A 17827-nucleotide genomic window follows, 5' to 3' on the forward strand; every position below is an offset into this window, starting at 1 on the left:
TTTTTTATATTTGGATTTTTAAAAATTATAATGTTTATAATATTAAGAAATCCCCTATTTTTAGATTACAAAAGTCATTTTTTAAAGTAACTGTTAAATTTCATGAAATGCTTTAGAAAGCATGTTACACATGTAGTTTTTCTCTTTTATCTTTGTAATTTATTAGAATAGTCTACCAAATGTCCTGGTGTTCACCCAATTTGACATTTTTAGAATATATTCTACTCGCTCATGATGCTTGGCTCTTTAAATAGATTTCTGGATTTGATTTGCTCTTACACTTAGGACCTGGGATCTGTATTCATAAGTGACATTGGTTATTTCTTTTTTCTTGGTGTGTCTGTGTATACCATTTATGTTTGGTTTGGGTTATGATAGACACAGAAATGATCTTCCCTGGTGGCTCAGCAGGTAAAGAATTCTTCCTGCAATGTAGATGTGAGAGATGCAGTTTCAGTCCCTGGGTTGGACATATTCCCCTGGAGGAGAAAATGGCAACCCACTCCTGTATTTTTGCCTGAAAAATCCCATGGACAGAGGAGTCTGGCGGGCTACAGTCCAAGGGGTCACAAAGAGTCAGACATTACTGAGTACACACAGCAACAAAACACAGAAATGAGTTGGGAGTTATTTCATCTTTTCAAGATCTGGGACAAGATAATGTAGAACAAAGATACTCTCTCCCCTTGGATATTTGTTGTTATTCCATTACCGTGAATTTGAGGCTTTTGATGGAAATTATCCATCTACTCTTAATAGAAACTACAGAAAAATGAGATTAGCTGAGAAGGGCTGGTTAACCTAACTTTAGAGAAACAAAACTAAACAAAAATATAACAACATTCATGAATACCGGATATGTAATTGATTGCAATTGATTGCTTATTTTAGTGTTAAATGTCCATCTCTTATGACCAGAATCTGTCAGTACTTTGTTCATTGATAGATTTTTAGTACCGAGAATAGTGCCAAGCACATGCTGCTGCTGCTGCTAAATCGCTTCAGTCGTGTCCGGCTCTGTGCGACCCCATAGACGGCAGCCCACCAGGCTCCCCCATCCCTGGGATTCTCCAAGCAAGAACACTGGAGTGGGTTGTCATTTCCCTCTCCAATGCATGAAAGTGAAAAGTGAAAGTGAAGTCTCTCAGTCGTGTCCGACTCTTCGCGATACCATGGACTGCAGCCTACCAGGCTCCTCCGTCCATGGGGTTTTCCAGGCAAGAGTACTGGAGTGGGGTACCATTTAGTAGACCTTTAATAAATTTATGTTCATGAAATAAATGAATAAAGTAATAAATGCCTTTTGTTTGGTTGGGAATGGATGTTTCTTTAGGGAGATTTGAGAAAATTCTAGGTAGTATAATTGTCTTTCAGAATATTTTATTTTTAGCAACCTTTATGTGATACTGAAAAAATATATATGTATAGACACTGTTTCTTAGAAAAGTTTATGCATGATTATATTCTGTTTGAGAGTCCCTTGGACTGCTAGGAGATCCAACCAGTCAATCCTAAGGAGATCAGTCCTGGGTGTTCATTGGAAGGACTGATGTTGAACCTGAAACTCTAATACTTTGGCCACCTGATGCAAAGAGCTGACTCATTTGAAAAAACCCTGATGCTGGCAAAGATTGAGGGCAGGAGGAGAAGGGAACGACAGAGGATGAGATGGCTGGATGGCATCACTGACTCAATGGACATGGGTTTGGGGAAACTCCGGGAGTTGGTGATGGACAGGGAGGCCTGGCCTGCTGCGGTTCATGGGATCGCAGAGTCAGACATGACTGAGCGACTGAACTGACTAACTGACTGATATTCTCTTTGTTCAGGTTTATAAACTTCACTCTATTTCAATCCCATACTGCTTTCTTAACTAAATATACTTTGGGATCCAGTGGACATAGGGAAGAACCGGCTGCAATGAGAAAATGCCAATAACAACCTTCCATATGTTATTTTCGGTGTCATGCTTGTTATGAAGTTAAGTTGTTCCTTCCTATCACTAGATATATTAAACTTTCTAAAGACATAAATCAGAAATTTCTTAGGAAGACTAGGATTTCTCCCAAAAGAGGAAAACCATTTAATTCTAAAATATAATAATTCAGCTGGTAAACATCATTAAAAAATCATTCTTGTTACTTTTAATACAGTGGCATGGATTAAATAGAGAGCAGTGCTTACTTTAAAAATACTTTATAATTTGTAATAAAAGGGAAAATCTAAGTTTTTCATCTGTTACCTTGTTAATCCCACAAATCGTCATATTCCATCTTGCCTTTTTTTCTTTATGGAGTCTATTTCTTCTTTTGGAATAGACGCATCTCCCTGATCCCCAATCACTTTTTCTTTCCTCTCCATAGGTCCTGTTCATGTTTCAAACTTTACCTACTTTTTGAAGACTCTTCTATCCTCTGGTCTACTTTCTCCAGCTCTTCATCAAAGCTCCATTTTAGCAATGATAATATTTATTATAATTCTATTTCCATTTTCCCCCTAGTAGATTGTAGACTTTAACAGGGCAGAAAAATTTTTATTTAATACTTTAATTGTTGACCTATTTAATTAAACTCAATATAACCTTAACAAGGAGTACAGTTAATCAATGTTTATTAAATAAATGCATTTTTAAGAAGCATGTGTTTCTACAATAGACCCAGCCTAGAAATGAAACTTCTTTACCTGGGTCTTAAAATGTAGTCCACAAAGTTTGAATCATTCTCTTTTTGTTGTTGTACTCTTTTCTCAACTCTCAAATTTATACATATACAAATGAGGAGAAAGAAAGGTAAGAAAGTATTAATAATTTGGATTCTTGGAGTAGCAAGGACCATTGACAAAAAAAAAAAGGGGTAACAGAGTGGTAATTGTGCATATCAGGTTTACCCTTTCATTTCATAGCAGGAGTGAATTATATCAGAACAGCCCTTCCAAATGTTCTTTTTTTAAATGTCTTTTTCCTAATTATAAAGTATTACATAAGGGCTTTCCAGGTGGCACTAGTAGTAAAGAACCTGCCTGCCAATGCAAGAGGTATAAGATATGTGAGCTTGATCCCTGGGTCAGAAAGAGCTGGTAGAAGAGGGCATGGCAACCCACTCCAGTATTCTTGCCTGGAAATTCCCATGGACAGAGGAGGCTGGCAAGCTACAGTCTATAGGGTCGAAAAGAGTCGGACACAACTGATGCAACTTAGCACACAGGCACATCTCACCTTGTCTTTCACAGGAAAGAAAATTCCAAGAAAATGTAGCCTCAGCTATTAATAGGGAAAAAAGCAAAACTAATCCAGTTATAGGAAATTTACAGGAATGTTTACCCATCCTCTAAAAACTCTTCATGAAGAAAGATCATTTTTCTAGGTTCTAGGAGAAGGTAGATACTTTAGGTACATGAAAGTTGAATATGAGGAGCTAAGCTTCCGTTAAGCTCTTAACTACTGGCTAAATAAATCTTTGTGTATCTAAATAGCAAGTCCACTTATTTTTTTTTTTTCAGAGACATGTTCAAACCTAATTGAAAATATTTTTAAAGTTATTATTGGATGGTAAGAGTATGGGGTGGAGTTGGCCTTAGGGGAATTAGAGTAGCAATAATAAAAAGGATGTTGGAAAACACATGCTTGGCTCAACTCAGGATAACCGCAGAAAACAGGACAGACCAAGAAGGAGGAGGAAAGCAAGATGAATGATGTGAAGCTTACTGTTTTGGGAGGTGAAGGAACAGGGAAATCTGGTAAATGTGTTTTTTTTTTTTCTGGTGTAGAGTACATAAAGAGTGAGAAATATATTGACGTTATATATATATAAACATATTATAATTTATAGAGTTGATATAACTATATATTATTTCTCAGTAGGAGTTTTCATTTTATAAGCAAGCAATGCAATTAACTTTGTATTTATAAAATGTATATACAGGTTGAAGAACACATCTGTTTGAAGTATTAATTTGTATCTTGTTCTACTGATGTTTAAAATAAATAGGACCAACAGGAAATCCCTCCATCATGATCCCACATACTTCTCACTCTGTCACACCTGCCCCCACACCTGCATGCGTGTGTGCTAAGTTGCTTCAGTCTTGTCAGACTCTCTGCAACCCTAGGGACTGTAGCCCACCTGGCTCTTCTGTCCATGGAATTCTCCATTCAAGAGTACTGGAATAAGTTGCCATGCCCTCCTCCAGGGCATCTTCCTGACCCAGGGGTTGAACCCACATCTTTTGTGTCTACCTGCATTAGCAGGCAGGTTCTTCACTGACAGCACCACCTGAGAAGCCTCAGTGGCCAAGCAGTGGTCTTGAAAAGATTCCACTGCCCTGAGACTAACTGTGGAGAGAAATGTATGAAGACCTGTGGATTATTTTTAACTTTTTAAAAAATTTATTTATTTTTAATTGAAGGTTAATTGCTTTGCAGAATTTTGTTTTCTGCCAAATATCAAGATGAATCAGCCGTAGGTATACATAAGCCACGTTTCAGAGGAGGAAAAAGAAAAAGAAAACACTTTGAAGGGAGATGAGGACATGGCTTTTTAAATGCCTGGGAACTGAGCAACACGGTGCCCATTACCTTGGAAGCTACGCGTTTGTCTTTGTTACATGGTGGTAGTAAGGATGCTGCCAATAGAGCCACCTGAGCCTGGTGAATCCTAACTGGCCAGACCCAGGAGCTGCAGTAAGATTAACCAACACTAGAGGGCGATCCTCCGTTTCTTGGATTTTGAAGTCCCTGTTTCCTTAAACATTCGCAAAGGTGTGATACTGTCCTGGCCACTATTACAAACATGTGGCACCTTGGAGCCACAATTAATTTGATGAAATAAAAAGATATCATGGTTCTTGCATCTCAGATTTAATAAGAAATCTGTCTCTGTTGCAAAGCTGAGGTTTCTTATGTGTGTTTGCCTTAGTGAATTACTTACACAGTGAATTGAGTGGGCACCACAGTAAGATCACTTTCTTTCTAGCCTCCTAATTTTTACGGTTTTATGATTGCTAATCTTACTGATTATTATTTAGACCAGAATTTAGTAAAACTGCAAGGTCTTCATTAATACTTAGTAATTTTTAAGCCAAGAGATAAAACCTTACGTACATACATGTGTGCTGTGCTTAGTTGCTCAGCCCTGTCTGACTCTGCGACCCCGTGGAATGTAGCCTGCCAGGCTCCTCTGTCCATGGGATTCTCCAGGCAAGAATACTGGATTGGGTTGCCATTTCCTCCTCCAGGGGATCTTCCCAACCCGGGGATTGAACCCAGGTCTCCCACATTGCAGGAGGATTCATTACTGTCTGAGCCACCAAGGTAGCTAAATTGTTACCTGTGTCTTAAAACTGATAAGACCTTAAATTCAGCTTGTTTTGTTTTGCAGCCCTTATAGTAAGGTTTCTTACCAAGCGCTTCATTGGAGAATATGCTTCTAATTTTGGTAAGTCGCTACTTTAGACTTTTTCACTTTAAAACTTCAGCATCATCAATTAACATCAGTGCGTGTGTGCTCAGTTGCTAAGACTTATCTGACTGTTTGCAACCCTATGGACTGTATGTAGGCCACCAGGCTTCTCTGTTTTTGGGATTTTCAAGGCAAGAATACTGGAGTGGGTTCCATTTTCTTCTTCAAATTAACAACATCAGAGAAGCATTTTCATAGAATCTTCTATTTTTGCACTTTTAAGCAACTTGTTTAATTCATGGACTCTGATTTTAAAAGCCCAAATAAGTATTTTAACTAAATATTCTTTCATGATAAAATTTATCCAGTTTTATGTTAACTGAGATACATTAGAAATCCAGTTGATTTCAGTCTAGAACTAGAAAAACCTTAAACCTGGGTCCCACCCATCTGCACCAACCATTGCAGAGCATGTGAGTGTGGGGGTTTTGTTAAACTGTGAAGCAATTTTAAAATTAAAGCAACATCTGCTGAGAGATAAAGACTAACTATAAAAGCACAAGTAACTACAAAATAAATGCTTATTTTATTTAAAGCATTTATTTAATAAATGCTTATTTTCAAAAGACCATGTGAAAATAACAGGAAAATTATGCTTTGACTAAAGATCATATCATAATTATGTAGGTTGCTTATGTAAGTTTCAGAGAAATTCTAAAACAGGTGCCAGGGCACCTTGATATAATCTTAGGATCATTTCACTAACTCTACCATAATTTTGTTATTTTTATCAAAATTAGCATGACATATGGGAAATGCCACAGTGGGGAATTAATAAAAAGTGGGGAATTTTGCCAGAAGTTTGAATATATTTTTGGCTCAAAAATTAATCTATATAATGCTACTAATATCTTACCTGATTGAAGGCATGGTGGGGAAAGGTTTTTTGTTTTTTTTAATAGGAATGAAGATTTTAAGAAATAGAATTGGGAGAAAGGGATTTTTTTTTTTCATTCCATTATACTTAGAGTAAGAAGTTACGATTGCAAGTGTTTTTCATGAGAAATAAACAACAACAAAAATCTTTAGCATTCATTTATGAGGTAGCATTATTAGAGTATTTTAGAAAACAACTTTGAAGTATTGCATTGTGTTGCTGCCTGCATGTAGCCAACATAGTATTTTAGTTCATATGATGCTGTGAGTGTTTTAGGGCAAGCTCTGATTATAGAAAGAAAAAATATATAGAAAGAGAAACTCTTATTGTTTCATTTCTCAGGTCAACAACTTCAGTCATAAAGGGCCAGATAACACACAAACTAAGAGTAAGGCATGAGAAAGTGTTCCAAAACTATAAAACAATACAGATTTACAAAGAATAATTAACAGCAACAACAAAAGTAAATGTCACCTTAATCTTTAATACAACATAGTTATATAAGCAAATGAAGTATGCATATTTCTGGCTATTACACCTCTATTGAAAAATAAGACCTAGAGACATTTATAAAGACAATGAAGTGAGTTAAAGGTCCACAGCAAGAAGATTAATTAGCCAAAAAATGACCTTATGTGTAAATGAAGGCCTACAGGGGGAAATAATAAAATTCTAAAATGTTAAGAGCTGGTGACCCCTGCTGGCAGTTTTTGAGTATTGAGAGTAGGTATTTTTAAAGGTCTCAGGAGGAAATGATATAGTTCATGGTTGTTGCTGTTGTTTAATCTCTCAGTCATATCTGACTCCTTTGCAACCCATGGATTGTAGCCCACCAGGTTCTTCTGTCCATGGGATTCTCCAGGAAAGAATACTGGAGTGTGTTGCTATTTCCTCTTCCAGGGGATCTTCCCCACTCGGGGATCGAACCTGTGTCTGCATCTCCTGCATTGCAGGCACATTCTTTACTGCTGATAACTCACGGTAGTAAGCTTACGAAGTTTAGAATAAACTGTCTGAAGACATATTTTAAGATTTAATTAAACAGTAACAAATTTCACTCTGTGTAGCCTAGAAGGATCTCAGAATGTACCCCTGGGCTTCCCTGGTGGCTCAGTGGTAAAGTATCCGCCTGTCAATGCAGGAGACACAGGTTCAATCCCTGGTCCAGGAAGATCGCACATGCTGCAGAACAACTAAGTCCATGTGTCACAACTGTTGAACCTGTGCTCTCGAGCCCGGGAGCCGCAACTACCGAGGCCACATGCTGCAGTTACTGAAGTCTGAGCACCCTAAAGCCTGTGCTTCCCAACGAGAGAAACCACTGCAGTGAGAAGCCCATGCACCATGACTAGAGAAAAGCTCCCACAGCAACAAAGACCCAGCACAACCAACAATTAATTAATTAATTGAATTACATAAAATAAATGTCATCCCTAACCCCCTGAAGCTGGCTTTCCCAAATGTCAGCTACATCTTTCTACCAAGGGTTATGGAGTGTTTGCCAGAATGGGTCATGTGTCAGTTGGCAAATGTATCAGTATGCAATTCTGGAGATAAGTTAGGTCTTGTATGAAAACACTGGAGGGACAGTTACAGAAATGAAGTCTTTCATTCATTCAAGAAATATTTATTGGACACCTGTCATGTGGCAGTTACTCTTCTAGAGGCTATGGTAATGAACAGACTAATATATAGGCACAAAAACATGTCAGTGAATAGGTACAGTGGTGAAATTCATTTTAAAGGAATATATATATGAGCAAATATAGCAAATACATGTTTTTTTTGACCACTATCAATAAAGAAAAGCTACTAAAACTAAAATATGACTGGTTGAATTTATAGGGCTATATTTATATTTGGCTGATCCAAATATAAATCCATGTTTTAAAATTCTGGAGTATTTCCATACTGATAATGAGTATATGTATATTTTGCAGAATCTATCTATAACAAACATTTGTGTTTGGAAGGGAAGCAATTGAATCTAGAAATATATGACCCTTGTTCTCAGGTAAGTAAACCAAAATACTTTTATATTTTCAATCATGATTTGAAGAAGATAGGATAAGGGTAAGTGTGCAGTTGCTAGCCTTAATATTGAAGTTACTTCTCAATTTTAATTATTAAAAATTTAAGAAATTATTTTAGTGTTATATTATCTAGCTTCTCTGTAAAGTTATGACAAAATTATGTTACAGATATCTTTAAAATAGCAATATTATTATGCTTTCATAATATATTTTTATCAGGTCACAATGTAGCTGTCAAAATACTAATAGTTTAATGCTTATTAATTCAGTTTATATGTTTGCTAAGTTGCATTTGTTGATAACTAAAGAAAGTGAAAGTGAAGTAGCTCAGTCGTGTTCGACTCTTTGTGATCCCACGGAATGTAGCCTACCAGGCTCCTCCGTCCATGGGGTTTTCCAGGCAAGAGTACTGGAATGGGTTGCCATTTCCGTCTCCAGAGTATCTTCCTGACCCAGGGATCAAACCCGGGTCTCCCGCATTGTAAGCAACACGCTTTACTGTCTGAGCCACCAGATAACTAAACCACTGTCAATAAAACCAAAGTAAGAAGGATTTTGAGTACAAACCCCTTTATTCAAACACCAATACAGCATACTAATTTATTTTTTAATTTATTTTATTTTATTTTTTAACTTTACAATATTGTATTGGTTTTGCCATACATCAACATGAATCCACCACAGGTATACACGTGTTCCCCATCCTGAACCCTCCTCCCTCCTCCCTTCCCGTACCATCCCTCTGGGTCGTCCCAGTGCACCAGCCCCAAGATTCCAGTATCATGCATCGAACCTGGACTGGCGATTCGTTTCATATATGATATTATACATGTTTCAATGCCATTCTCCCAAATCATCCCACCCTCTCCCTCTCCCACAGAGTCCAAAAGACTGTTCTATACATCTGTGTCTCTTTTGCTGTCTCGCATACAGGGTTATCCTTACCATCTTTCTAACAATAACCCTGTATACGAGACAGTAAAAGAGACACTGATGTATAGAACAGTCTTTTCGACTCTGTGGGAGAGGGAGAGGGTCGGATGATTTGGGAGAATGGCATTGAAACATGTATAATATCATATATGAAACGAATCGCCAGTCCAGGTTCGATGCATGATACTGGATTCTTGGGGCTGGTGCACTGGGACGACCCAGAGGGATGGTACGGGGAGGGAGGTGGGAAGGGGGTTCAGGATGGGGAACACGTGTATACCTGTGGCAGATTCATGTTGATGTATGGCAAAACCAATACAATATTGTAAAGTAATTAACCTCCAATTAAAATAAATAAATTTATATTTTAAAAGTTTAAATATAATTATATAAGTAAGAGAAGGGTGGCTAGCTGTTCAATATTTCAAAACATCTCTATCCCCTGTGGGATAGATTTTGTTGGGTATGGCAAACATCCTTCAAATCTTTTTTGCTAAACCTTAATCACTATTGTTGCTTTACTGATTTAAATCTGTTACTAAAAAATCAATACATATTCTGTTCACTAATATAGAAGATACTGTCTCCTGTGTGGATATGGTGTTAAAGGCAATTATTAGGGCTCATCAAATTTTCAGAAAAAGAGAAGTTTTTTTAAGAGAAAAAGTTATCAAATGAAATAGATATAACTTTATTATAGTTCTTTATTTTTTAAAAAAATTTGATCACTTTTGATAAAAGAAAAAGTGTGGTACAAAGAAACTGCATTTTAGAAAATAGCAGTATTTGCTTACTGAATTCTCTTCCAGGTAAAATGGGTCTCCATTAATTAGCTGTCTGTCATGTAAAATACAGAGGTCCAATCCTACCACTTTCAACGTGTTTGATTTATTTTCAGCCACAGAAAGCAAAATTTTCCCTCACAAGTGAGCTGCATTGGGCAGATGGGTTTGTTATTGTGTATGACATCAGTGACAGGTCTTCCTTTGCATTTGCAAAAGCATTAATCTATAGAATTCGGGAGCCACAGACAAGTCATTGTAAAAGGTGAGGTATTTTTCATTCCTCTCTACTTTCTTTTTAGTAAATCATCATAGAGCTGTAAGCATCATTAGGAAGAATTTAATACAGGTTTCCAATTACAAAATTTAACAGCCCTGAACAAGCCACCTTCCATTCCACAGGAGTTACACATGTAGTAAAAGGAGTAAGATGAGAATACTTTATATCCTGAATGACATCAACAGTTAACTTGCCCCGAATAAATGACTGTTTTACAAGACAGCTTCTATTGTTAACATGACAATCGCTTGCAAAATAATAGTCCTTTGTACACAAGATAGTTCCCTTTCCACCTTTCTTTTTCATTCCCACAAAAATGTTAAGGATACTAAATAAATCCAGATATATTACATTTGGCATTCAATTCCTAGTCATTGGTATTTTCAGTCTACAAAGCAAAATAGACTGAATAATCAAACCATTACAAATTCTAAGTATGAGACTACATTTTTTTCCATTTCACCTCCTAAAATAAAGAGCTAATCTACAATGCCCTATTGTTAATGTCTTGACAAAGTCATTATGCAGGAAAACAATGATGCCTTAGACTATTTTTGCATTAGTAGATATATGTTTAAACCTATGAATTTCCCATTTTTAGTTTTCCTTTTTTTTTAATTGTTTTATCCTTTCCCTTTAAAATAGTTATTTTTGTTCAACATGCTGGTGTAAGGGATTCTTTGTGCTCTTAGCCAGATTTGCCCTTCTCTAATATCATGCTAATCTGGGAAGCAAGGAAGCACAATATCATTCCTGAAAATTGATATCTGTGATTTTAATATCTTTTTTAAATGCCCATTATCAAGAAATAATCAGATAATAATTGATAAGGGGTGTTCCCTTGGAGTCATTCGATGTGAATTCTTGTTTATATCTGATTGACCTTGGGTAAACCCTTTAATTTCTAGACCTTCTTTTTCTGATTATAGAACTGATGGAAACATGGTAGGAGAAAAGAATATGATTTTACTAAGAAACCTCAGGGCTCTGATTTCCTATAATAATATTACTGATTTTGAGGGAACCCCATTGTTTTGGGTGTTAAATATTTTATGTTTAAGCACCATAACTGTGGTAAGGGTAAGTAATTAAAATTACTTTGCTATTCTTCATTATCAAAAGAATCACTCAAGAAGAATTAAAAATGTATATTTTAAAAATCCTTATATTTGACATTCTCAGGCAATATTCTTAATGTGTTGATCAAATAATTCTTGGGTATTTCCAATTTTTAATCTTTAAGTAGAGTCTATTTCCAAATCTCTTATCTATAGATAGAAAGAAAATATGGCATTTAAAAAATTATATCTGATATTTGTGACTTATCCTTCAAAATATTTCATTTATTCTTCCCCATTAATTCTTCACAATAATTTCCTGAACTATATGTATGAAAGTCACTCCGTCGTGTCCAACTCTTTGTGACCCCATGGACTGTAGCCTGCCACACTCCTCTGTCCATGGAATTCTCCAAGCCAGAATACTATAGTGGGTAGTCATTCCTTTCTACAGGGGATCCTCCCAACCCAGGGATCAAACCTAGGTCTTCCACGTTGCAGGAAGATTCTTTACTGTCTGAGCCACCAGGGAAGCCCAAGAATACTGGAGTGGGTAGCCTATCCCTTCTCCAGTGCATCTTCCTGACCCAGGAATCAAACTGGGATCTCCTGCATGGCAGGCAGATTCTCTACGAGCTGAGCTACCAGGGAAGCCCTATATAAAGAGATACTATTAGTATATGAACTATGTCATAATGTACTGTTACTATCATCAAGAGTCTAGTGTTAGACATGCAATGCTTTTTCCTTGATGGCTCAAACCATCATGTGAATAAAACATACTTTGGTGGTTTCTATACAATATCTCTTGAGATGGTGTTGAAGACTTCATTTTCCCATTTCTTCCCTATAGTAGATATCTTGGCACTATTTCTTGTCATTTAAGGACTAGTGGCCATACTGTATTCAAATGAAACCCTGGTTTAGAAATGTTGCACTGTAACCACAGAGATTGTATTGATATTTGCCAAAGACATTACCTTACAAAGAAATGTATTTTTTAAATAAATCAGAAAAATTGTACATAGTTACAGGATGGTAAAATTTTCTTTAGAATATGTTATAATGAATATTAACAGGGAACAAACAGTGATGAGTACTGAATAATATTTTTCCTTAAGAAAACTGTATTTAAATTGTTTAATTAGTAAAGAAGCAGTAGCTAGTCCTTCTCTTTCAATTGATAAGAAAATGAAAAATAATGCTTAATAAGCATCTTTAATAAAAGATGCTTTTATTATTATTATTTTTATTTTTATTATAGCCTGGCATTGAGCTAGGTTTTCGACATACTTCTTCATTCTGGGTGATGAGAACTATTTTACCTTTTTTGTTTTTTAACATATAAGAGAACTGAAAATGGAAAATGATGTCACACTCATGTCTTGTTAATAAACAGAGCCATAGTTCCAGGAATAGATTTGTGCCACTTCAAATCTTATGCTTTAAGAGTTTTGTTGGGTCTGTGTCATTTACATTTAATCTAAAATCCTTTTTATGAGTAAATGAGGATACACACATGACTACAAATACACACGAATAAATAATACACATAATATTTTTTCCTTTTTTTTTGGGGGGGTCCTATAATTCATTTTTATATAAACCTACTTAATATATAAAAAAAGAGTTGTTAAAGCAGTCTTACCAAAGAATTGTGTATCTGTATTTCAGACCTGTGGAGTCAGCAGTGCTTTTGGTGGGTAACAAGCAAGATCTCTGTCATGTGCGAGAGGTTGGCTGGGAAGAAGGGCACAAACTGGCATTGGATAACCGGTGCCAATTCTGTGAACTGTCTGCAGCAGAGCAATCTCTGGAGGTGGAAATGATGTTTATCAGAATTATCAGGGACATCCTGACAAACTTCAAACTCAAAGAGAAGAGAAGATACAGTGGATCTAAATCCATGGCCAAGCTGATCAATAATGTATTTGGAAAGAGAAGGAAATCTGTTTAGTAGACATGTGATCCTGGGGGATTTATTATATCAGAGAGTTTCAAACATTTGTTTGGGAATTAAATTTACCTTTTGTGTGCAGCGAAAACATTCTCTTAGAGATATGAAATAATTGACCATGAACCACAACTGTGTTTTCAAATATATAGTTTGCCTTTTTGGTTGCTTGTATCTTATACATTTTGCTTCACACTATTCTCTATACACAGAATAGTATTAGTATAATTTAATGGTGGATTACTGTACAGTTTACCTTACCAAATAAACCCTGCTTATGTAATTTTCTTAAACTACCATTCTTTAGGGCTCCCTTACCTATATTTTATATATGTCTTTTAGATGAAATATGTAGTTATATATAGGAGGAGAAGGGGACGACAGAGGATGAGATGGCTGGATGGCATCACTGACTCGATGGACATGAGTCTGAGTGAACTCTGGGAGTTGGTGATGGACAGGGAGGCCTGGCGTGCTGCAATTCATGGGGTCACAGAGTCAGACACGACTGAGCGACTGAACTGAACTGAACTGATAGTTATATTCACCTGGTAGCTCAGCTGGTAAAGAATCCACTTGCAGTGCAGGAGACCCAGTTTGATCCCTGGGTTGGGAAGATCCCCTGGAGAAGTGGAGGGCTACCCAGTCCATATTCTGGCCTGAAGAATTCCATGGACTGTATAGTTCATGGGGTATCTAAGAGACATGGCTGCAACTTTCACTTCACTTCTTCAATATATTATAGAGCTTAATTTATCAATTTGTAAAATTCAAGATCTATTTAACAGAAATGCATGGATTTAATTTAGAAAGTGTATCTATAATAAGCAGTGAGTTATTTAAGATCACACAAGTTTTTTTTTTTTTTTTTTTAACTGCTAAGGCCTTAAGAAGTTAAATTCTGGGGAAAGAATAAAGTCAGATGAATGGAAAAATTAGCACTGACGTATATATGTTACCATATGTAAAATAGATAGCTGGTGAGAAGTTGTTGTATAACACTGGGAACCTAGCCTGGTGCTCTGTGATGACCTAGAGTGGTATGGTAGAGGGAGGGGAGGGGAGGGAATCTCAATAGGGAGGTGATATATGTATAATTACGGCTGATTTGTATTGTTGTATGGCAGAAACCAATACAACACTGTAAAACAATATTCCCCCAATTAAAAAAATAAATGTTTCTTACCCATAGTTTATATTCGGCCTGATGATGAAAAAGTCTACAATTCTTTATTGTATACTATAGTAACAAGGGCAATTATCATAGAGTAAAAACTGATGCGGCTAAGATCCTTTTTAGATTAAAAGATTAGCATCATGTATGAAACGAGTCGCCAGTCCAGGTTCGATGCATGGTACTGAATGCTTGGGGCTGGTGCACTGGGACGACCCAGAGGGAGGGGAGGGGAGGGTGGAGGGTGGAGGGTTCAGGATGGGGGACGCGGGTATACCTGTGGCGGATTCATTTCGATATTTGGCAAAACTAATACAATTATGTAAAGTTTAAAAATAAAATAAAATTAAAATAAAATAAAATAAAATTTGTGTCAAAAAAAAAAGATTAGCATTTTTTTTTAAGTTCATTTGGAAATCTAGATGTCATAGGGGAAGGAAAAGGTAAAAACTAGTTGATAAATATATAAGCTTGAAGCCCTTATTGTCCTGAAATAAGTATTACATGAGACAAAAACATTTTGGGCCTTCTACCATTACATAGGGTACAATTTCCCCCCCAAAGTCATCTGTCCACCTCCTGGACTGCAGCGCCCCTTCTGCCATCCTTGGTGAGCCTGCTGACTGCTGCATTTCAAGTTGCAGGTCGAGGCCTGATTTCAGCCAAATCACTGATAAGTAAGGTTTGATTTCTGATACATTCACCTGGGCGTACATGCAATGCTCCTAATATTGAGCTATAGAGTTAACATTGAGAAATGGAGTATTTCCTATCATATCAGTAAACAAGGATGTCACGGTCATCAGCGATTGCAGCCGTCCAACATGAGCTGATGAGTCCTGAGGACACTCAGGAAGGAAAAGAATACCTGCCATCTAGCAGCCACTCTCTGCAGCCATCCCTGCAGGGCTCTTCGGGGAGCTGTGGGGGAACCCAGGCTGTGAAAACACAAGATAATGACCCAGATAACTGAGGTGCATATGAAAGGAATGATTTCAGTGAGCACAGACTCTTGCATGTTTCCATACATAGAAAAGTACTAACTTCCTTAACTTGGGATATCTGGTTTCTCTAATTAATGGTAATCTTTTGAAGTTTCTGAGGACTATGTGCTCAGAGTCATGCCCAACTCTTTGTGACCCCATAGACTGTAGCCCACCAGGCTCCTCTGTCCATGGAACTTCCCATGCAAAAATATTGGAGTTGCCATGGCCTCCTCCAGGGGCTCATCAGGATGGAACCTGTGTCTCCTGAGCCTCCTGCATTGGCAGGCAGATTCTTTTATCACTGTGCCACCTAATGACTACCTGTCTTTTGTTGTGAAAATCCTATATATCCTAGCTCCTTCCCTCGCCTCCTAGGAGCAGGTTCTCAGAGTTATCTGAAACGCTTTCTCCTGGGTTGCCATCCTCATTTTGCCCCAAATAAAACTTAACTCGCAACTCTCGTGTTGTGCTTTTTTTTTTTTTTTAATTCAACATGTATGTGCACTAACCTAGAGACCATGTGAAAGATCTTCAGTAGAGGGTGGTAGACAGGAGTCCAGGAGGGTAATACAAACTGTTTTGCTGCACAGGAGAGAATCCATCTCATTGACATGATCTTGCTCATGGTGAGTCATGAGCCAACATTTAGCTCTCCTGTTGTAGAGAAAGCTAACCTGGATGATACACAAGTGGAAATAAGGAAACTTGTATGTGGTAGTTACAAAATAGTTCAGAATGTTCATAAAGATGGGGGAGTTTGAGTTGTTATGAAGGGTTGGGCCCAAGAACCCACCATCTGATCGTGTTCTCTGGGACGATTCAGAGGAACTTCCTGTACTATAAGGAAGTGAGGAACAGAGTGGTGAAGAGGCAAAGAGCTTTGACAAGCATCATAGTGACTGTGCTCCACCGGGCAGAGCTGACAGTAGAGATGCTGCCATTGAACCCCATTTGTCAGTATCAATGCAAATGATAGAATCCTGGGACAGCAGAATCTGGATGCCAGTGTTTAACCCAAAGGCTGTTTAAGCTTAAGAGTCCCTTGGATTACAAGGAGATCACACCAGTCAATCCTAAAGGAAGTCAACCCTGAATATTCATTATAAGAACTGTTGCTGAAGCTGAAGCTCCAATACTTTGGCTACATGATGCAAAGAACCAACTCATTGGAAAAGACTCTAATGCTGGGAAAGATTGAAGGCAAAAGGAGAAGGGGGCAGTAGAGGATGGAATGGTTAGATAGCATCACCGACTCAGTGAACATGAATTTGAGCAAACTCCGGGAAATAGTGAGGGATGGAGGAGCCTGGCATGCTGCGTCCATGGGGTTGCAATGATTTGGACATGACTTAGCGACTGAAGAACAACTATTTAACCTGTCAGCCTATTTATCCATTCACTCAGCCCCCAGAGAAACAATGCTGTATCTAGAGCAAGGCTCCATTTTTTATACTGGTTGGTTGGAAACTTAGATGCTTTATTGAGGCAAAGTTCATATTGTGGGCTCAAACCTTGCTGCCATCCTTGCCACCAAGGCCATTGTTATCCTGAGTCCATTACATATAAGCACAACAGTGGTCAAGCAAAACAAGTTTATCTGTAGGGCAGTTCATCCTGCTCATTTGGATGTAAAGTGATTTCGCATTGGTGGATGCTCTCTAGTGGGCATTAAAATGATACACAAAGACCTGTACATTTTATGCTGTCTCTCGGAGATCCATTCACATACTTTTTCTCCAGTCCTTCTTGGCACTGTTCTTCCAGTCTTACCTCTTACAGATGTGTGCATGCATGCTCAGTCATTTTCGACTCTGTGCTATAGCCTGCCATGCTCCTCTGTCCATGAGATTTTCCAGGCATGAATACTGGAGTGGGTTGCCATTTCCTACTCCAGGGAAACCTTGTCCACCTAGGGATAGAACCCACGTTTCCTGCATTGGCAGGCAGATTTGTTACCACTGTACTACCTGGGAAGCCCACCTCTTACAGATACCTCTGACCAACTGGCAAAACTATGATCATGGTCTAAAACTCTGTACCATCTTGTATTACACCTTCCTGTCTTATAGGGTACACAACAAAGTCTACTGACAAATGGGATAGTTTGCTTTTACCAATAAACTTCATGGTCACCTCTGGGCAGATCTGTAATGAGAGCCTGTCCTCTTTCGCCTGGCACTATTACATCAAGCTTGAGTGAGGAGTGCTTCTTATCAACTAAGAATATTCAGATTACATTGCTTTGTAAATGAGAAATAAACTTCTTTTGTGTATTATTCCCATAAAATCAGTAG

The 17827-nt window shown here is 37.6% G+C and overlaps 2 protein-coding genes across 2 annotated transcripts in view; one reads left to right on the forward strand and one right to left on the reverse strand.

Moving 5' to 3' along the window:
* PIK3C2G (phosphatidylinositol-4-phosphate 3-kinase catalytic subunit type 2 gamma) overlaps positions 1–17827 on the reverse strand; it is a 644646-nt gene that overhangs the window by 593468 nt on the left and 33351 nt on the right. The gene's annotated exons all lie outside the window — the stretch shown is intronic.
* RERGL (RERG like) lies at positions 3553–14768 on the forward strand. Its single transcript, XM_070788631.1, has 5 exons — positions 3553–3735; positions 5376–5432; positions 8274–8347; positions 10198–10346; positions 13094–14768. Exons 1-5 carry the CDS (start codon positions 3684–3686, stop codon positions 13374–13376), a joined length of 615 nt encoding a protein of 204 aa, XP_070644732.1. The 5' UTR covers positions 3553–3683; the 3' UTR covers positions 13377–14768.

Source organism: Bos indicus, chromosome 5, assembly GCF_029378745.1.
Source record: "Bos indicus isolate NIAB-ARS_2022 breed Sahiwal x Tharparkar chromosome 5, NIAB-ARS_B.indTharparkar_mat_pri_1.0, whole genome shotgun sequence".
Taxonomy (NCBI): Eukaryota; Metazoa; Chordata; class Mammalia; order Artiodactyla; family Bovidae; genus Bos; species Bos indicus.